Source organism: Maylandia zebra, linkage group LG5, assembly GCF_041146795.1.
Source record: "Maylandia zebra isolate NMK-2024a linkage group LG5, Mzebra_GT3a, whole genome shotgun sequence".
Lineage (NCBI taxonomy): Eukaryota > Metazoa > Chordata > Actinopteri > Cichliformes > Cichlidae > Maylandia > Maylandia zebra.
The window spans coordinates 26,475,678-26,496,082 of NC_135171.1; the positions used below are offsets into that span (position 1 = coordinate 26,475,678).

At 40.7% G+C, this 20,405-nt stretch overlaps 2 protein-coding genes and 1 long non-coding RNA gene across 4 annotated transcripts; all 3 read left to right on the forward strand.

Annotated features, from left to right (window-relative positions):
• Positions 1 to 1,167: 1,167 nt before the first annotated feature.
• On the forward strand, positions 1,168 to 14,168 carry epha2a (eph receptor A2 a). 2 transcript variants are annotated; one of them, XM_004548682.5, is made up of 17 exons: positions 1,171 to 1,395; positions 2,185 to 2,252; positions 3,712 to 4,348; positions 7,789 to 7,944; positions 8,050 to 8,382; positions 8,780 to 8,907; positions 9,047 to 9,224; positions 9,342 to 9,444; positions 9,717 to 9,769; positions 9,859 to 9,984; positions 10,083 to 10,268; positions 10,356 to 10,417; positions 10,829 to 11,038; positions 11,227 to 11,376; positions 11,637 to 11,830; positions 12,675 to 12,830; positions 13,382 to 14,168. In XM_004548682.5, the coding sequence occupies exons 1-17, from the start codon at positions 1,320 to 1,322 to the stop codon at positions 13,488 to 13,490; spliced, it is 2,925 nt and encodes a 974-aa protein (XP_004548739.1). In that variant the 5' UTR covers positions 1,171 to 1,319; the 3' UTR covers positions 13,491 to 14,168. The 2 variants fall into 2 exon arrangements, with proteins under 2 accessions (XP_004548738.1, XP_004548739.1); XM_004548681.5 differs by having other exon boundaries at positions 1,168 to 1,395; positions 10,083 to 10,417.
• Positions 14,169 to 16,313: 2,145 nt separating this feature from the next.
• On the forward strand, positions 16,314 to 17,234 carry LOC112434808 (uncharacterized). Its single transcript, XR_013098771.1, has 3 exons — positions 16,314 to 16,407; positions 16,597 to 16,730; positions 17,066 to 17,234. It is a non-coding gene; the product is annotated as an uncharacterized LOC112434808 (long non-coding RNA).
• A 386-nt stretch (positions 17,235 to 17,620) lies between these two features.
• On the forward strand, positions 17,621 to 20,283 carry cplane2 (ciliogenesis and planar polarity effector 2). The gene is made up of 5 exons (XM_014412887.3): positions 17,621 to 17,971; positions 19,062 to 19,214; positions 19,373 to 19,497; positions 19,594 to 19,733; positions 19,935 to 20,283. The coding sequence occupies exons 1-5, from the start codon at positions 17,860 to 17,862 to the stop codon at positions 20,152 to 20,154; spliced, it is 750 nt and encodes a 249-aa protein (XP_014268373.1). The 5' UTR covers positions 17,621 to 17,859; the 3' UTR covers positions 20,155 to 20,283.
• Positions 20,284 to 20,405: the final 122 nt, after the last annotated feature.

Genomic DNA, 20,405 nt, shown 5'->3' on the forward strand with positions numbered 1-20,405 from the left:
TGGATGGGATGTGGAGAAGGACTCAGGCAATTACTTGGACGATGGTCAACTTAAACTCACTTTTAAAAAGGCCAAAAACATTTGTAGTGTATTATTGACATTTTATGGAAACATTTGAAATCAATGTAAAAAACAATTCCAGAACATAATCAAACATTGGCTATACATCTTTTTTTAGACAAGATTTAACATCAAACACAGCAAGAAAGAAAAGAGAGAAAAAACTATTAGCTGTTTATCTACATAGGTTGATGCTTAATCTTTAACTGAATTCCTATATCATGTGCAAAACTCTAAAGCTACATTAGCAACAGATGGAAAGAAATAAAAAGAGTTCAATGCAAATTTTGAACCCCCCAAAACAAAACAAACTAAAGCTAATTTTATATGTATTCTTTGTTCAAATTTGCTTAAAGCATGGCAACTATAGTATAATTAGGAAGAGATAAGATGGATTAGTTCTCCCTGTAGTAAAGACTTTAAAAGACACTTTTACAGATATAATTCCAACACAATATTTTTGAGATGGGATTTAAAGATCAGATGTAAATTTAATATGTCTTAAATTTGTGTAGACCCATTTGTTGACATTGGTGAAATATACTAAAATGCCATTTGCACTACTGTTTTGCACAGTATTTTACTTCAGTATCATTTTTAATTTGAACAATTATTCATTATGAAAAATAAACCCTATAAAATCCAATGTACAGTCAATATTATAGTCATTGAAACATCATTTAAAAATAAATAATAGGCATTAGGTAGGCTATTGAAGCATAAACATCAAGAGGCTGCCAGGATTATCGGTGCAAAAGTGTAACAATAGGAATAGACGCTGAGTTGTAGGATAATTGGTATTGTTAGTATGTGTGTTTGCATATTAATATTTATGTTTATACTTAACACATATATGATCAACAATAATTAAAAAGAAGTGTGCATTTACCCGGCTTTAACGCTGACAGAAACTGAGAGATATAAGCTATAAAAATTATACTGATTAAACCAATACTTAAAGAAGAAGAAGAAGGAGTAATAGTTGAAGAAGAACCTCTCGTTCTCAATGAAACAGGTGCTTCAGACGCCTAGCCCCAAACGCCAAATATGGAAGACTTCCACATTCCAAAGGACAAGGGGGGCGGGGCGATGACGCCACCTGTTTCTCAATGGGCTCGAGGACTGGAGAGCTCGTGCTCAGCCGGTGGAGTGAGGAATTCTGAGAAGTGTCGGCCGAAGGGTGGACGGAGGAGCGAGCGAGCGAGCGAGCGACTGACTGTAGGATACACGAGCAGGACTTTTAAAAGTTTTATGGAGCTATGGAGCTGCGTGGACTCAACTTATTCTTGTTTTTATTTATTAACCGAGTATTTCTCAGCCTCCAGTCGAAAGAACGTAAGTTACTTTTTCTTTTAAACTACTTTTATAAGAGATTAAAGTTTAGCTCGGCTTTACCGCATCCCGTGAATCATTCGGCTGGAATTTGAACTCTGAGTTTTGTCTTTCATTTTTGTCCTTATCAATGTTTTATTCTTCATTAAAAATAAATAAATAAAATAGTTTCACTGTAATTTTCTTTGTCAGCCAGCTGTTTAAAATCAAGAGCGATGTATTTTTGATGTCCGTTCGCTATACGGTTCTGGAAACAAATATATAGATTTTTCAAATCTATTATTACTTTTCTGTTATAGGCCTAAGTCTTATTTTATTTATTTTATTTTAATTAAAAAAAAAGATTTTTATTAGTGATACTGCTAAACCTTGGGCCTAAGGGGCACCTGTTGAACTTTTTAATTCACTTGTGCAGGAGATACATGTATTTCTCTCGTCATGGCAATTTAACTGCCCACGCCTTTCACAGGCATTATTAGCCCTGAATCCTGAACCTGGAGGACACGGTCAATGAAGTCTTGAATTAAGCCGATATGCTGGATTAAAACGTCAGAAAGCATGGCATGCGCCCCCCATAAAGCTGCTGGCACCCAGAGATCAATGCAGACAATGTTACTGTACATGCAAAAATAAAAGCACAAAGCCAATAACTAATATAAAGACACACAGTTGTCTTTTCCAGCTGGGAATTAAATTGGTAAAATTAGTTAGCTGCACTTTTTTGTTGTGTCTATCTTAATATCACTTGATTATGTCCCTGTTGTAACAATTTATTCTTGTTTCTTCCTGCAGAAGTATTGCTGGATATGAGAGCTTCGGGATCAGAGTTGGGATGGTTGACATCGCCATATGAGAACGGAGTGAGTATTTATACCTCAGCAGGCATTTTTAAGACTGCAGGTTCATGGATCTAAGCTGCCTTTCGCTTTGCAGAACAACAAGCACACAAATTTCTCTTCAAGAATTTGAATAACAGAAGGCCTCTCCTTCTCTCACTCTCTCTGCTCATTCAGTCCTCTAAAAAAGCTCTCTGGGAGAGGTGGAATGAGTGGCAGCTAGATGAGGTTTGGCACATCTCAGCTTAGTCTTGTGTTAACGCTACCCTTTCATAAAGAACTTATGAATGCAGTTAAAATGTCAAGGCTCAACCTACATTTAAATTTACTGTACCAAAGACAGTTTTACACAATAGCTGCAGATTGTTTTTCACTCCAAGCCCAAACCATAAAACCAAATTTTAGGATGATTTTTTTCCCCTCCCTCTCATGATTCCTTTCTGGATTTAGAGATGACAGAAACAAGATAATGTGTACAATATGAAGAGATGACTAAAAGAAAACACAAAAAATGTGGTCCATATGTGCAGAACCATCCTTCCTGCCTATCTATAGTTCAGTGGCTTTTTGTCTTAAAAAAGCAACAGGACATGGCCGGTTCCACTGTGTGGGCTACGTTTCTTCTCAAAGATCTGAAGATTGTTGCTGTTTTGGATAGGATTTCCCGTTGTCTATTAAAGCTTACGGTTGCCGTGAAACTTTCTCACGCTTAAAAAGTTTATTTTTAATTTGTACCAGGGATGGCTTCTTGTCTTCAGCAGTTTTGTTTTTTAACCAGCCAGACGTCCTCAATAATAAGAACTAAATACCTAAAAATTTGACTGAAAATTTAAGAGATTCAGTGAAGGTACCTAAAGCAGTGTTCTTCTAATGTACTGGCACAAATTACCTTTCTCCAAACATTTGCCACCTCTTTTTTCCCCCCCAACTGCTCCCAAAGTTGTCTAAGTGGGAGAATTGATTTAGTTCCTGAAACCCATTCCCAACTGCTAACATATGAGGTGTTGAATTTTAATGGTTAATCTAGGCTTTTAATCCCTCTGCTTCTCTCTCTTAAAAAACTCTTAATAGCTGCCAATTTTGCTGCCATGCCTTAAGCAGGACTCTGCTCATAAAGCTCATTTAGCTGCTGTAAATGTTAGTTGGTGTTCTACAGTAGTGTTTGCTGGATTTATGTCTCACACACATGCAGGCTTGTGCGTTAGTGGAAAACCACACACGTCGTGAGCGCAGCACATGTCCAGGCCAATAATCCTTAAGCGTGGAAAAAAAAAAAGCTCCAGTTCACTTCTGCACTTTTACAAGCTTCTTAGTAAGCATGAAAGAAGAGGTGTCTCATCAATGAAAGTGGGTTTTTTTGGAAAGAACAAAGCTTCTACTTATTTCCTGAAAAGATGCCTTTTCTCCTTTCATCATTGTGTGCGACTTTACCCCCCTTACACTGATCCCTTTTGCTGTCTCTTTATCTTCTTCTGTTCTGCAGTGGGAAATTGTCCAGACAGTGGTGAATGGCACACTTTTTTACACTTACAGTGTTTGTAGCATAGAGACTACAGAACAGGATAACTGGCTGCGCACGACGTTTATTCAGCGGCGCCCGGGCACAAGCCGTGTCTCTGTGGAGCTCAGTTTTGTCGTGCGAGACTGCAACACTTTTGGTGGTGCGTCTGTTGGCTGCAAAGAAACCTTCAACCTATTCATCTCAGAGGCTGATGCTGACGTGGGAACGAACTTCCGTAAAGGACAGTTCCGCAAAGTGGCCACCATTGCTCCCGACGAGGTCACTCAGGGCCGGGTGCTAAAGGTGAACACAGAGACGAAGACTGTGGGGCCGCTGTCAAAGAAAGGCTTCTACCTGGGTTTTCAGGATGTGGGCGCTTGTGTGGCGCTGCTCTCTGTCCGAGTCTACTACAAGACATGCCCATCCACCGTGCAGAGCTTGGCAGTTTTCCCAGAGACGGTGGCAGATGCTCTCAGGGAGGTTGAGGGAGCCTGCGTAGAGAATGCCGTCAGCCAGGCCACCCCGCGCATCTACTGCACAGCTGAGGGTAAATGGGTGGTTCCCATGGTTCAATGCCAATGTCTCGCAGGCTACGAAGCCACAGGAGACTCCTGCCAAGGTAAGCACTGCCAGAAATATGCAACACTCTTGTCTGAGACGTGTTTGTGTTATTCTGTGAGTTAAAGCAAATGAAACGCCTTCAACCACTTACTTGTCATGGTGGAAATAATGAGTGCACGAGAATGTGAATTGTCTTTGTTTGCTTCGAAGTCTTGTGCAAAAAAAGGCTCCATATCATACTGTAGGTAAGGTACAGCAGGCAGGGCTGGGCATGGGAAAAAACGGAAGAAACGGATATCCAAACCTGTTTTGTTAAGCTTTTAAGGCAATCAAACATTTCTCCATATCACATTTCGTCACTTTCCCACTGATACCTCATCTTTATTGTCTTTATTTGCTAATGGCACATTATTTCCCCTGCCTTCCACTCAGGTCTCAGGAATGAGGCTTGGGTGAGACATTAGTTTATGGATAGCTCAGTGTCTTTAGGTGATAATGTACAGTAAAAGAAGCTGTGGACTTTGGTTGTTTTACTACACTGGAAGCTTTTAAATGCAATTAAGAGTGGAAACTTAAAACATAACAGATTTTTGTTAGCAAAATTTTTTTTTTCCAATTTAAAAAAACAGAACAAAAAAATGGCTTTCATCAAAATTATATTTCCTTTCAGTGGATATACATAGCTTTTAATCATTTAAGTGTTAAAAAAAACCCTACATAATTTTTAACCTAAGGAGGTTTTGCAGATTCAACCAAGCTCAGGTAAAGTGTGCAAAAAGTTTGTGGTATGTACTTGGAGAAAGACGGCGTGTGCGTAAAGTCAGTACAAAAACACACAGCTGTGGGGTTCATAGTGTTTGTGCTCATGCTGGTCATGCAGAAGTTGGCCTGTGCGTTGGCATTCTGGGGTGTGGTGCACTGGACTGTCTGGAGGAAACGTGGGAGGAGAGAAGCTGCAGAGAGAAAAGGAAGGAGGAAGGGCACGATAGGCTGTGGGGATTTCTGAAAGGAATTCTTTTATCCTGGCGTCACCTACAGAAGTGACTGACTACAGGAAGGGCCGGGTGAATGTGAATGTGTCAGAATGACTACCTTAATGGTATGTCTTCTCCTCACAGGAATTTGTTTTGAGCAAGTTGCTAAGGCGACAGGAACCACAGATTACAGGGAAGAGGTTGACACGCCTGTTATAGTTTAGCCTGAGTCAAGCTGCGGTTTATGACTCTTGATGGTCTGAGCCACCTTGCCTGGCAGAGATTGGTTTCATTTTGAGTCTTTTCCAAGAAGAGCACATATTAGTCATACCAGGTGACAGAATTAAACTGTCATTAAGATGGCCATCCATCAAAAAATAATTTTTTGAGTGAAAGATCTTTGGATTTTTAACTTCTGGTCATACAAACAATGACATTTAATAGCTGTGAAACATTTACCACCATTTTTTCCACACTATATATTAATGAAACAAATAACTGATTGGAAGCTCTTCAAAGCATGAATCTTATTTATGGGTTAGGGAGTTGCAGGAATGTTGCAGCCTGAGCCAAGCACCTGAAACGTTGGCACAAGAAGGCAGGAAATCTTTATGACTGCAACAATTGTTCACGTTTCTTGTATAAATAAACAATGCTGTAGCTTCTTCTAATATGAAAAAAAAACAAAGCCTTATTCCAGTTTTTTGCAATAACTAGAGAAATTGTGGCCTCGAAGGGAAAAGGAAGTAAAGTGAGATGAGGAGGAATGCTGACTGACACAAATAAGCAGGTTGCCCGTGTTTTGAGTCAGAGGGTGGGGAGTGCGCCGACAGTTGGTGTGTGAGGGATGTTAGCTTCGTGGCCGCTTAGTTAGGTGTGGAGTGTAATTTGGTCAAAAGGATTAGTAGAGCAACAGGACAGCTGTTAGCCAATGACATGCTCTTCTTTTTGCTCTTTCATCCAGTTGTTAACACACGCAACGAGCTCCCTAATCCATGTTCCCACTCATTAGAACAATGGGCCGGTACAAAGAGTGAAAAACGGATTCAATTAACAGATGCATCAGTGCGGAACATAAGTCCTTTTCACATGCATGGCAGTCAAAGAGAACCTAGAACAATTGGAAGCACATTTTTCCATCAACAAGTGAGGACAAAAGTTGGGCAAAAGTTTTATTTTTTCTTAAACTAGCCTTTTTAAACATGAGCAAAACACGTTTTTAAGCCAAAACTGAAATGCTGAAGTACTGACATGAAAATCTGAAAGTTTGCATTAATGATGTTTGTATTCTTGCACGGCACACATGCTGCTATTTGTGAGCTATATAATGAGGAATACAACATATTTATAGCACCACTCTGTCCAATTTCAGAGACAATAGATGAATGGGGCTGGGGTTTCTTTGGTACGTGACAAAGGTCCTGCTGCTCCAGCTCAAGATAAAATGGGCTGGCCTCCTTTTCTTATGCGGAGGGGGGGAAAAAAGCCCCTCAGCTACACCCCCACTGCCGCCAAGTGACTCCCCAGAGAGAACTTCTGTTGGTGCTCCAGACCTTTACCCCATCCCCCGTCTTCTATCCATTCATCTCTATCCCTCCTACTCAATCTCAATCTGCACCTTCGCCTCCAATGCAACAGTAGTTGGGGTGCAAAGGTCCTTCTGCTTTGGCGTCTTCAATCCAGGGTTCACTCAGTTTTTTTTTTTTTTTTTTTTTTTTTTCTTTTCTTTGACCACCAGCACAGGAGCCAGATGAAAGACTGCACCACAGGGAGACTGCAGAATCAAACCAGAGACAGGAGCTCTTTCATAAGATAAAATCTATTTTTCTAACAGTGCTCTGAGGGCTTACCTCAGTTAGAAAATATGTGCATCTGTATCCATGAAAGAGCAAAAAATATTCCTGTCCAGCTCTTCCTCTTTCCTGATTCAGAATGGGTCGCTGTAATTTGTGACTGATGTCGGGGGTTAGCGGAAGGAAGGAAGAAAGGGAGGAAACATCAGCCTTAGACGGAGTTGCAGTTCTAACCCTGCGCTCTGATTTTTGTCCTGTCTGCATGTTCGTTAACCTCTCATGCCCTGGAAGGCTGTTTATCTATGTGGCGAAATGCCCGCTACAGCATTGCACCAGTGTCCAATGTGCCATTTCCTTTGGCAAGACCGTAAATGTTAACTGCCAGAGAATATGAGCCAGGGGTTCACAGGGGAAGGGAAGATCAGATCACCTGATGGATTTAATGCTGTCATCCGGTTGACACTGGCAGTGCGACCTGAGATTAGGCCTCAAGGCAAAACAGGCGAGTGAAGGCAGATCGTCAGGGAAATCCCTATTCATTCCTCTGGGTACAAAGACTCTGTTATTATGGGTTACTCACAACAAATGCTTCCTGTCGGGTGGAAATGGCTGGTAACACAGAGAGAGCCTTATTGTTTGCATTTTGATCATTCATTCCTTCCTGTGTTTGTCTGATTCATATGTCATGTTTAAACCAACACACACCTTCTCCCCCTCTCTCTCACACACAGCATGCAAACCAGGATACTTCAAGCCCTCTGTATCGAACAACTTCTGTCAGGTTTGTCCTGATAACACCAAGCCCTCTGCTTCCGGAGCCAGTGAATGTCTGTGTGAAGAAGGTTTCTTCCGGGCTCCTTCAGACCCTCCTACATCAGCCTGCTCCGGTAAGACCCTGACTCAGATTTTTTTTTTTTTAATTACTTTTATCACATGGAAAGTATTTTGAAGTATTTTTCTGACTGTTCTGTGTCATTTATTTATTTCCCTAGCTCCACCTAGTGCCCCTCGTGACCTTACCTCCATGACTCTGCCAGGGGAGGGCAAGTTGCAGCTGTTCTGGAGCCCACCACTGGTGACTGGGGGTCGCAGTGACCTTATGTACAGTGTGGTGTGCAAACTCTGTGACGAGGCCTCTTGCATCCCCTGCGGCGAGAAGATCCGCTTTGAGCCAGGACCTACGGACCTGCAGGACCCCACGGTTGTTGTTAGTGACCTGGACTCTCATCTCAACTACACGTTCACTGTAGAGGCTCAAAGTGGCGTGTCGCAGTTCAGTGCCGAGAGGCCCACTGCAACCATCACCACTGCTCTGGACTACACAGGTGAGCTTTTCTTTTTCGAACATTGGCTTTATATGATTATTGTTTTGGGGCTGTATGTGTGGCAACCACTGTTGTATGGTAAACACTGCAATGTGACATATTCTGTAATATTAATGACGTATTCCCAGAAAGTCATCTTTCATATATCTTCTGAGAGAAGGGGTATCCAGGTTCCTAAACCGAAGAGTAGGGTTAAAAGAGTGACAAACTTTGGAGCTATTTTCATGTAATATCAGAGCTATAAATTAAAGGGTTTTGCAAAAGACAGACTCAATCCAGAGGAGAGGACTTCAGTCTGACCCACTGAATCCCAGAGGCTTTCATCTCCACATGTCCTTTCCAAAGACTATGATTAGTCACTAACCATTATTTTGCTTTCTGTCTCGCCAACCGTTAGATCCCCCCAAGGTGACGGAGATCCATCTGGATGATCGCAGCCCCACCAGTCTGTTTCTGTCCTGGACTCCTACTCGCCGACCTCCAGCCCACATCAATCATCGCTATGAGCTTATGTACCGCAGAAAAGTACGATGGAGAGCTTTGGGCTCTTTTGTTTTTTTTTTCCCCTCCTTTTTTCAAAATCGAGGCTGTTTTTTCATTTCAAATTCTAATCCATTTTCCTTTTCCTTTCTTTTTCTTTCTTTCTTTTTTTTTTAATTTGTAGGACGACAGTACCGAGGGTGATGTGACCACCTACAAAGTCCTAATTTTGGACAAAAGCTTTGTGCAGATTGATGGTCTCATCCCAGCCACTACTTACACATTCAGGGTCCATGCTCTGGGCCCCGAAGGCAACCCTGGCAGCTACAGTGCCGACCATGAGTTTAATACTTTTCCATTAGGTACCAGCAGCCTTAAAATCTACAGTAGCCAAAACAGTTTCTCAAACATCTCTCTATACATGTGTATATTTTAATTACTTGAGTTGATACAGGTCTGTATTTCTGTCATTTATACAGCTGAGCCTCAGTTTGGGAACAAGCCCACCATGGTGATGGTAGCTGTATTCGGAGTAGCGGTTATTCTGCTTGTTGTGGTGGCTGGCCTGCTGCTGCGTAAACGGTTGGTAACTGTACACTTCATATCCACGGTCAATGTGTGTCATTCAGATAAATATTATCTACAGTCATGCAAACTGTGTGATTATGTGCCACAAGTTCAAGTAAATGAAGGATACTCTGGCATGACAGCTCAGGGAGAGGTTATGAGTAATAGCTGGTGCTGCTATTGAATACACCCTTTGTCTTTGTCAGCTCAAGCTGACCTGCAATTGTTTAAAAAGCCACTCTGTATTCTACCTAGTCCTCTGGTGATTAATCTTGTTTTCCTCTCAGGCGACTGAACGCTCGCAGGCGAGGAGGACCCGAGGATCCCTACTTTTCAACAGGTTTGCAAAGCTCAGCTGCAGTAAGAGTCAGAAAGTAGGTTGACTATTGAAACTGTAGGCTTATTTTTTGATTATGATCTTCTCACCAGATCAACATAAACCTCTCAAGACGTACATTGATCCACATACCTATGAGGACCCTAATATTGCCATCCACAAGTTTGTCACTGAAATTGACCCCAGTGTGATCGGCAAACAAAAAGTCATCGGTGTAGGTGAGTAGGTGTTTTCAAATCTCCTTCATTCCTTCACTTTTATGAACTCTCAGATCGGACTTTCTAACATTTCCACCTGCTGTTTGACTGCCAATCAGGAGAGTTTGGGGAAGTGTTTCGGGGTGTAATGAAGATTCCCGGGAGAGGCGAGGTGCCTGTAGCAATCAAGACCCTCAAGCCAGGCTACTCGGAGAAACAGAGGCAGGACTTCTTGAGTGAGGCCACCATCATGGGTCAATTCTCACACCCGAATATCATCCACCTGGAGGGAGTTATCACCAAATGTGAGTCAATGTTCTCAAAAGCCGACATATCTGTTAACTTCTTGTACTCATTTCCTCCATTAAACATATTTGTGTTTATATTCTCAGTTAAACATGCCATGATAGTGACTGAATACATGGAGAACGGAGCTCTCGACACATATCTGAAGGTAGGTGCATGCTAGTGGAAAAATAGCTTCATTATTTAATCATCACTTTGTAATCTTTTTTATATCTATATATATCTATATATCTATATATCTATATATATATATATCTATAGATATATAGATATATATAGATATAGATATATATCTATATATATATATAGATAGATAGATAGATATCGATCGATATAAAAATTAATTTGTCTCAAGCCTGACTTACTTTCATGTACAAACAGTATACACAGTACAAAGGATAACAGACAAATGAAACTACAACATTTTTTTTATCTATGCTTTTATGTTATATCACCCAGTTCTTTCCACGTTTTGTTTCATTCCTCTACATTTCCCCAGTAAAAACAAGAATGACAAAGAAAAAACAATAATATCGCAATTATTTTTTGTTCATTTTAGGGCCGTGATGGAGAGATTCCTCCGTACCAACTTGTGGGAATGCTGCGTGGAATAGCCGCTGGCATGAAATACCTCTCTGACATGAACTATGTCCACCGTGACCTGGCAGCAAGAAACGTTCTAGTCAACAGCAACCTGGAGTGTAAGGTGTCTGACTTTGGATTGTCACGTGTGCTGGAAGATGATGCTGAGGGCACCTACACAACCAGAGTAAGTCTAACAGCTACATTTCACAATGCAAACGTAGCAAAAGAGAGTTAAACTGGATTTTTTTGGTCTAGTAAGAAATGCCTTATTGTTAGCTGTATTTCCACTCTTAAGTATCCAGACTGTCAGCATGTCCTGTTTCCACTCTTTTCACCCATTAAATATGATTTGTTAATGTTTTTTTCTGTCAGGGAGGTAAAATCCCCATCCGCTGGACTGCGCCAGAGGCCATCGCATACAGGAAGTTCACCTCGGCCAGCGACGTGTGGAGCTTTGGTATTGTCATGTGGGAAGTCATGGCATTTGGAGAACGGCCCTACTGGGACATGAGCAACCACGAGGTATGTTTCATTTGCCACTTTTCGTGGAGATGAGGGATTGTTTTGGCCTGTGAGGGTCAAACTTTAATGTATATTAGCAGTGAGAGTCTGCGTGAGCTATGCGGTGATAGAAAGTTGCCAGACATCCAGTGTAGTCTCCAACCGTCCTCTTCAAATCTGTTAAATACTGTTAATGTCAACATATGAGCACAGCAGTTTATTGTAGCAATGGCAGGCAGTGGTCTATGATTAATCTAACCACTGCCTTCACTCCTTCCCAGGTCATGAAGGCTATCAACGAGAACTTCAGGCTTCCTGCTCCAATGGATTGCCCATCCGCTATCTACCAGCTCATGCTCCAGTGTTGGCTGCACGAACGCTTAAAGCGACCTCGCTTCTTAGACATCGTCAACTTTCTGGACAAACTTCTCAAAAGCCCAGAATCCTTAAAGACCATCGCAGACTTTGACCCACGGTATGAACACAATAAATAACAGGGAGGAATGTGCCTTCCATCTTTTTTTTTTTTTATCTTTAAACAAAAACAGGGGGAAGTGTAACATGTTGCTTTACATCTTGTTTATTTGATCTGTACAAATACAGATAGGTGCGTTTGTGTGTATGCATGAGTGGAATTATTCCTTGGCAAGAAACAATGAGTCTCTGCTGGTTGTTATCCAGTTATTTTCTTCTGATAAGTACCGTAGTTCTTCATAAAACTACTGATCTTGTTTTTACATCTCCAAAAATTCAAACCATTTGGGGACAGTGTTAAAAGAAAGTGATTATGCTAACTTCCAACTTCATAGTTTTTAGTAGCTTTTAATTGCTCACAGTGCAAAATAATCCAATTTTATGTTATACCGGGCCTTAGTGCAGATCCTCAGTTCACTTATTGTCCTAAACATGCCAGCTTTTCTTCTGATTGGCTGCTCCTCATAAATGGTGCTTAAACAACAGCTCACAGCCAAAGCAGTGTGCCTGAGCTGACCACATTAAGGATATTTGCTATCAGTGAAATTGGTACAAAGGTCAATGGAAAATACTCTGTGAAACCGAGCCTGAACTTTCAGCACAGAGGGATTGGTTGGACGCTATTTGAAACTGTGGCCTATGTTTAATATAGAAAGCATCACAGGCCATATTTAGAGAGAATAAAGAGACTGTAGTGGATTGTAAAGTTACACAACTCACAGCTTGTAAGTGGACTTTAAAACAATAAAACAGGTTGTTTCCTGTTCAAACATCATCACATGTACTCAGCTTGCATAAACACACTGTTAATGATGAGTAATCCAACTACATTTTGTTCCTCACAGCGTCTCCATCCGGCTGCCCAGCACCAGCGGCGGCGACGGTACCATGTTCAGGTCGGTACCCGAGTGGCTGGAATCCATCAAAATGAGCCAGTACAAGGAAAGCTTCGCTCGCGCTGGGATAACGACCATGGAGCAGGTGCTCGCTTTGAGACATGAGTAAGTGCACACATGGCACAGGTGCAGCCTCCGTCATGCTGTACTAACTTATCCGGCACCGTTGCACATTTTTTCAGTGACACAGAGAAAGTGTCCGACTGTCAGCCTGAACATTTGTTAACCAGCGTGCGAATGCATGAGCACTCTGCTCCCCCTCTGCCACTCATGTCATTCCACTCATTCTCTGCTGCTGTTACTTCTGCATGAGTGGCTCACAGGCATTTTTTTTCTGAAATATGCCCCATAGCCCTGTCAGATAAACCCAAGTAACCATTTAATGACAACATCGCTTTAAACAAACCATTTTAAGCCCATTTGAAATAATAAACAATAATGGTTTGGTTCATTTGTACATATTTTTTTGTGTAGGTACAACTTTTATATTACCCTTAAGCCACTTATATAAACTGTCTTTGCCTTTTAAAGGAGTTAAAACACCCTGAAAATGTGTTCACATACACCACCGCTCTGCTGTTTTTTTTTTTTTGTTTTTGTTTTGTTTTTTGTCGTTTCAATCCTGTGTTCACGAGATACTTATGTGTCATTTTCAGAGACATCAGGAACATCGGAGTGAGGCTGCCTGGTCACATGAAACGGATAGCATACAGCATCCTGGGCCTGAAAGACGAGACGAGCTCCCTCAGCGTGTTCGCCGTGTGATCTAAGCATTCCTTCAAATCAAAGTGCACTGACCGACCATGCCATTTCACTCACGGAAGACAAGGACTGAAGTGGAGGGGCTGGAACTGAGCTACACTACAGCAGTGTGGTATGACTGAAAGGGACCCTCAGAGAGGACTCAAAATGAGACCATTCATGTACTTAATAAGAGAAAAGTAATTTATCTTTATATAAAAGTGTTTATAATGTCGAACATAAGCAAGTTATGCAATGCAGTAAATAAAATGATATAAATGAGGGTCAAATGTGGGATAATGTGAGAATGCTCGGCCCTGCATTTCCTGAAAGACTGAAATATCTAAGGCTCTTCAATGATAAAGAGCGACTTCTTAGAAGCACTCAGCATCCTGCCGGTGATTCTGAATCCTTAAATTTGTTTTGTTTACTTCTTGTGATCAGTGAGACTTTCTTTTAAATTAGGAATTGTTATTCCTCTCAGGGCAAAGAATCACATTCTTATGGTTTGTTTTTTTTAGTTAGTCTCTGTGTCACACCACGCATCTCTTTGTTTTATTTACATTACGTCTTAATACAAATGTTCATTTTTTTATTTATTATTTATTTTGTATTTATGTCAATTGTTACATGATAGATAACTCTGATCTTGTGCACAGGTGGTGTATTTCGTGTTTAAATAAAATCAGAGTTGCCTTGTAACTGTATCGCTTTCTTGTATTGGGCAGCAGTGAACATGTGTTTTTAGACTCATGGCTGTAGTGATGGCAAGTGTGACAGTCCGCTAAAATAGCTCAACACCAAGCTGGATGGATTGGCATGAAAGCTGATTCAAACGACTGTGGTCCCCTGGCAATGAATCACCTGCTGCTTTTTTTTTTTTTCTTTTTTTTTTTTTTCTTTTTTTTAAAGCAACACAAGCAGGTTGACATTTGTGGGTCAGACAGACGGTTTCAATAACTTCCGGATGGATGACCATGCACATAGTCTTCCTAAACTTTGATCATCAGCGGAACTTTCAACTAGTGCTATCATTAAGTAAAACAAAAAAAGCTCTCCATCAGCCTCAGCTGTACTACTTTGTAGTTACAAGAAAATATTAAATTACATTAATACATAACACCTAAAAGTAAAAGGCCATGTTTTTAAAAACATAAGAACATACAAACTCTGCAAAAAGAGGTCCCAGTTGGCCAAAAGATTCAAACCCAGAACCTTCTTGCTGTGTGGGGCGGCACTAACCATTGCACCACCATGTCGTCCATATAATAGTGCCTCTCTCTTCAAAGTATGCAGAAATTTTCTTTGAACTTGAGCGTTGTCTCCATTGCAATGATCTTTCCATACTATCCCAATCTCCACGTGTTGTGATCATCTGTTTCTGGAAACCTGAAGCTCAATCAAAATCTATCCTAATCTGCTGTCTGTTCAATCTAAGATGTATTCACTGCTACAGATGTGCTTACATTAAACACACTTCATATTTAAGGCCTGCTACGATGTAGGGTTTGAAGTTGGATGGTGGCTCTGACATGCAGGCAGATGAGCTGCTGTGATGACCCTTAAAGGGAGCAGCCAAAAGAAGATACTTCATACTTGTTCATATTTGTCTTATTCCATTAGCTCTGCAACAACAGAGAGTGTGAATCAAACCTTCAGTCTCCTTTTCAAAAGGTAAAAGCATCATCATTATGCATTGCAGCTAATAGTTGCTCTGTTTCTAGACTACACTCAGTAATAGCATGTCACACAAGTGTGCTACACAAAAACTGAGGGCATGGTGTGATGGACCCGCACACAAGAATTTCACTCACATGTACTGTACCGGTGTACCTGCACATGTGATGTGACAATAAAAGTGATTTGATTTATTCAGTTTTTGCAGTGCTTTAACAATCCAACACCATAATTTCTTCACTATATTATGGAAATCATACTAAAAAAACCAAGAAAAGTAAAAGATAGTGGCTTACAAATTACAATGTCTTATTAAATAGTGTTGGGGACAGGTTGAGTTGTCCTAGTTCTTAATTATTTCAGAGCAGAGCGGTGCACAGGCACACATATTCAGACCAGGCTCTTAGGCCTATCTAAAGGCCTAAGGCTCAGTGGCCTTACTTACTTTAGCAAATGCACATGCCCCTCTAAAAGGCTTTACACAGGGTAACATCCCAACATGGACCCAACATGATATGAACCCATAAATTAGTTGATGATCAAACCAGCTTTTATCAGTGTGTTTTGCTTTTCATTCGCCGGTACAGCCTCACAGAGCTTGTTTTGCCGTGTTTGTCATGCAGATGGAATTGATAAGGCTTCGTTACTTTGGCAAGGTGGGCCAAAATGTCACACTTACTCATGAGTGTGCTCCTTCATACCCACAGCTGTGATTAATCACCCCTCTGCTCAGTTTAACTGGAAACTCATTGACACTGGGTCTTTTGTGTCAAATCCCCCTTACACATCCTTAAAATGAGCACAGTTAAATTATAAATTATGAAAGATAACGTGACCTTTGTGGCTTAAAGTTAAGACTGGCAGCTCACACAATGATAATTATTATAATTATAGTATATTGCTTCACACAGAAACATCTCCGCACCCCTTTCTCACACATAGACACAAAGACTCACATGGACCCCAGTCATGGGTGCGGCTAAAAATGTCAGACCCCCTTGACAACAGTTCAACAACAGTTCTGACACATTAAATATCTACAATCAGTGTCATGTTCCAGTCCAGCTGGATCATTAAGGGACCAAGCCACAGCCACACCCGGTGGTACACACAATTTCCCAGTAGCCTATAAAAGACTCAGTGCATGATGGTAAAGGTTTTAAGACAGACAAAGGAGAATTTACTATGGAGAAAAATGGGAGAAATTTATCTGAGGATTCAGGATTGCTAAATCAGCACAGCACCAGAGAACACAAATTTACAGGTCAGCTGGACAAAAACAGACACAGATATACTTTAATATATATATATATATATATATATATATATATATATATATATTTATTTATAGCACTGCAGGGAACATATTAGCTAAAGAAAAAACTAAATCAATATGTATCAAAATGTTGTGGATTTTATTTTAAAATCTCTATTATACAAATGACTATTTCAGATCATTTACAGCCTACAGGAAAGGTGCAGATCACTGGAGACATTTTTCAGTTCACTCTTGATGTGAGTGAATTTTCTCCAGAGGATGTCATCATTACATCCTCCAACAACCTAATAGAGGTGCATGCAGAGAAGGTGAGCCCTGCAGTCAGGCTGGTGTAAAATCAGATGTTATCTGTGACAGTAACTTAACTGATGGCCTGAGTTATATTATTAAGTTATATTATTCATTTATTTAAATGAAATTAAAGCAATGCACTGGCTTTAGTTGTTTGATTGTGTGTTAAATTTTAGAACTATTTGTCTTCTTTTGTTGTGAAACAATACACTTTTGATTCAGGACCTGAAATTTGGATTTATATCTTTTGCTGTCTCTATGGTGTTTTCTTTGAATTTGATGGCTTGATGGTTTCATTGATGGTTTAACTTTCTGCTTTGTTCTGTTCTCATAACCTGTTTTTGCCGTGCAGCTGGGTGAAGATGGAACAGTCACAAATACTTTTTCCCACCAGTGCAAACTGCCATCTGATGTGGACCCCATATCTTTGAGCATGTCCATGGCGAGCGGTGGGCTCCTGACTGTCAGGGCTCACAGAGTGTGTTAGTGTATAATTTCTGTGCATTTCAATTAAAACACATCAAGCCTCGTTTTATTTGAACTGTCTTCTTTGCTCCGTTGTATTTTGCCTGCTGTAACCTCAACATTAAGTGACTTACAAATAGAGTTCGATGGAGTTTAGCGACCTCAAGTGTCCGGGGGAAGGACTGGGGGAAAGTTTTTTTTAGAATGTAACATTTATTTTCAAATGGGAAGGAAATATACTGAAACATATAGTTGTTGAAATAAATGCAAATAAGAGTAAGTAACCTTTATCATATTAAAAAATATCAACTGTAAAATATCCAACAAAAAACTACGTTGAATTATTTCATCTACAACGGAATAAAGCAAATAAAAGTAGTAAAGAGTATTTACGGGTAAACCTGAAGGCAACACCACAATTTGAGGGAAGTGACGACATAGGTTGTCAATGGACGCTTTAGTTTACGGAAGTTTTTACATTTTGCGGACAGCGGTTGTTATAATTTATATTTAGGGGTTTTTGTGATTGATGTGGATGCTTTAAATGTTTTATTACTGCAGTTCAAGTCTGTAACAAGACAACGTTTAAAAAAATATCCTCTGGCCCAGACGGGAACCGACTTTTGGCCTTTTTAAGCGACAAACCCGAGCTCTGTGTGATGCTGTAGCTTTGTAACCGACATGGCAAAGGTTCCTCCCCCAGGATCAGTCGTAGTCGCAGACTGGCATCGATATAAAGACAGTAAAGAGTATTTCAGCAAAATCCTCCACAAGAAGAGACGGAGAAACTTTGGTAATGTCAGCTAAATAGATATGTTTCCAAATTACAACAGTTTTGTCTTTTTTTCTCCCCCAGGGGACCTTACGCACTCATATGTAAAGAAAAAAAGTATAAGTATTCAGAAATACCGCAAATTCTTCTTGCAGCTGATTTATTGCGACTGAGACTACTTGAAGTGCAGCCACTCATCAGACAAATGCAAAAACGTTTGTAGGCAGTATCTGTGTTTCACTGGAAATCAGCTATAAAAGTAGCTAGCGAATAAATGTGCATTTATTTCAAACCTCAACATTATAAGGGTTTTTATGAAGTACAAACTCCCCATTTGTTGTTGTTTGTGGAGGATAAAAACCCAGAATAATTTATAAATAGATTAAAGCAACCCACGAGGCTGTAAAATATTGGATTAAAACATATTGGGGACTATATTTTTAGCTGCACCATTTCTCGGTGAACAATCAGCTGCGGCAAATTGGCGGTTTTATTCATACATTGCTAAGTAGGCACCAGTGTGACAGAGTGAAATATGAACCATGGACAGTATGGGTACCTATGAGGACAGAGACAGCCACAAGCCTTAAGGTGGGACTGGGATCACATCAGGGAAAGTCTCTGGGCCCCTTCCTGTTTGCAGTTGTGATGGACAGACGGAGTCTCTGTGGATTATGATGTTTGCAGATTACAAGATACACTTGGGGTGTGCTGAGAAGACATGGCAGCATTTTAAATCATGGATTTATGACACGCAAGGAGATAAACAGGGGAGAGAATGATGCCATAGTGGCATCTTTAGTTTAGTTTACTAAGATCTCCATTAGCTGCAGCATTGCTATTCTTCCTGGGGTCACTTGTGATAGAAATGCCAAAATCTGGCCACACGTAGCACAAGTAGTCGGGGACATGCTCCACCCTTTGGTTTGGTTTGAAAGTTCTTCTTGATGTCCAGAGATGACCAAAAGTGCTGGACTTTCCTCCACGGTCACTCACTGGATGTTAATGGGGTGCTTTTAAAGACAAATTCTATTAACCCTATATCATATTCTATTATCCTGACTCAGGTGTGCAATTTCTTTCAGTGGTCCTTTTAAAATGTGTTTTTCAGGCCTTTTGGAGTCTCCAGTGATGCCTCCACATGTAGCTGTGGACACAGTTCATTATAAGATCTTCATCTCTGGTAAGAGCGGAGTTGGGAAAACTGCTATTGCTGCACGTCTTGCAGGCATGAATATTCCCAGCATGCACCATGAAACCACAGGTAAGCCATTCAAACTGCTGGTGTAAAAACACAGATTTTTAGCTAGATTACGTAGAACTAAGTGTGAGCCTTTTTAAAAAAAAGTAGTTTACAAAGTTTCAAAAAGTTAAGAGGCTGACAATGTCACTAATATTCTTTGTCATCTTTTGTTGCTTAAGGCATTGAGACAACAGTGGTGTATTGGCCAGTGAAGCTAAAAGAAAGCAGCAGAGTGCTTTTCTTCCGTTTTCAGCTGTGGGACTGTGGAGAGAACGCCTTACGCAGATTTGACCATTTGCTTCCAGTATGAATGAGATAAAGCAAAGACTAAAACAATTATTCTAGATGTGGAAAACAAACAGATTTCTGTGTTTTGTCTGATCTCCTTTCTCTCTTCCAGTCCTGCAAGGAGCAAGTGGATGCGGTCCTCTTACTATTCTCCTTCACAGACAGGACATCATTTGATGATCTGCCAAATCAGCTCGCCAAATGGTCCGAGCCATCTGTCAGGCGTGTTGTGAAAATTGTGGTTGGCACCAAGTATCCTTTTATCTTCCTTACAAATAGTTGGAAATGCCAATCAGAAGTAATCATCCACTTTTCTATGGGATCATCTGTGGTTCTACAAGACCAGGAGGCACAACTTTGAAGTGCCAAAACCCCCCCCAAAAAAACTAAGATGAGTCTGTGGCACAAACACACTCTTTACATAAACATATCCTTAATTAATGTTTCCTTCAGATTCGACCTTTTCATGCACTGTGATGTGGCAGAGAGAGATATAAGGGACTTCCAGGAGACATGGGGTATCCCGGTACTGCGTACAGGCGGGGAGGTCACAGACGGGCTGGGCGACGTAGCCTCGCTCCTCAACTGCCTTGCAGAAAACCTGTGGCATCAGGACTGCGTTACAGCTGGCTCAGCCAGCCACCATTCACAGGAGACAGTGACTCTGCTTTAAAAATGAACGTTGTTTTAAACAGCCTGGACTGAACCAGAGATGAGGGTGCTCACCTCTGAATGGGGCTCATGTTGAGATGATGATACTACATTACTTGGCTCCAAATTATGTATTCTAAACCCCCCCCCCCCCCAAAAAAAAAAAACAGTAATACTTAATAAAAAATAAAGTCCAATACTAAAAAAAACTGAAAAGAAAGTTTTGGATTATTAATATCACCTCAAAACATCTTTTGGTGACAGGATATACAG

What these genes read in the sequence shown, in the direction of transcription:
- epha2a (XM_004548681.5), top strand. Translation starts at nt 1,320, where the DNA reads ATGGAGCTGCGTGGACTCAACTTATTCTTGTTTTTATTTATTAACCGA. An exon ending in CATCGCCATATGAGAACGGA is followed by an intron (nt 2,253 to 3,711) that starts GTGAGTATTTAT and finishes TCTGTTCTGCAG; the next exon opens with TGGGAAATTGTCCAGACAGT. An exon ending in GGGACATGAGCAACCACGAG is followed by an intron (nt 11,377 to 11,636) that starts GTATGTTTCATT and finishes ACTCCTTCCCAG; the next exon opens with GTCATGAAGGCTATCAACGA.
- cplane2 (XM_014412887.3), top strand. Translation starts at nt 17,860, where the DNA reads ATGGCAAAGGTTCCTCCCCCAGGATCAGTCGTAGTCGCAGACTGGCAT. An exon ending in GAAGAGACGGAGAAACTTTG is followed by an intron (nt 17,972 to 19,061) that starts GTAATGTCAGCT and finishes TGTGTTTTTCAG; the next exon opens with GCCTTTTGGAGTCTCCAGTG. An exon ending in AAAATTGTGGTTGGCACCAA is followed by an intron (nt 19,734 to 19,934) that starts GTATCCTTTTAT and finishes TGTTTCCTTCAG; the next exon opens with ATTCGACCTTTTCATGCACT.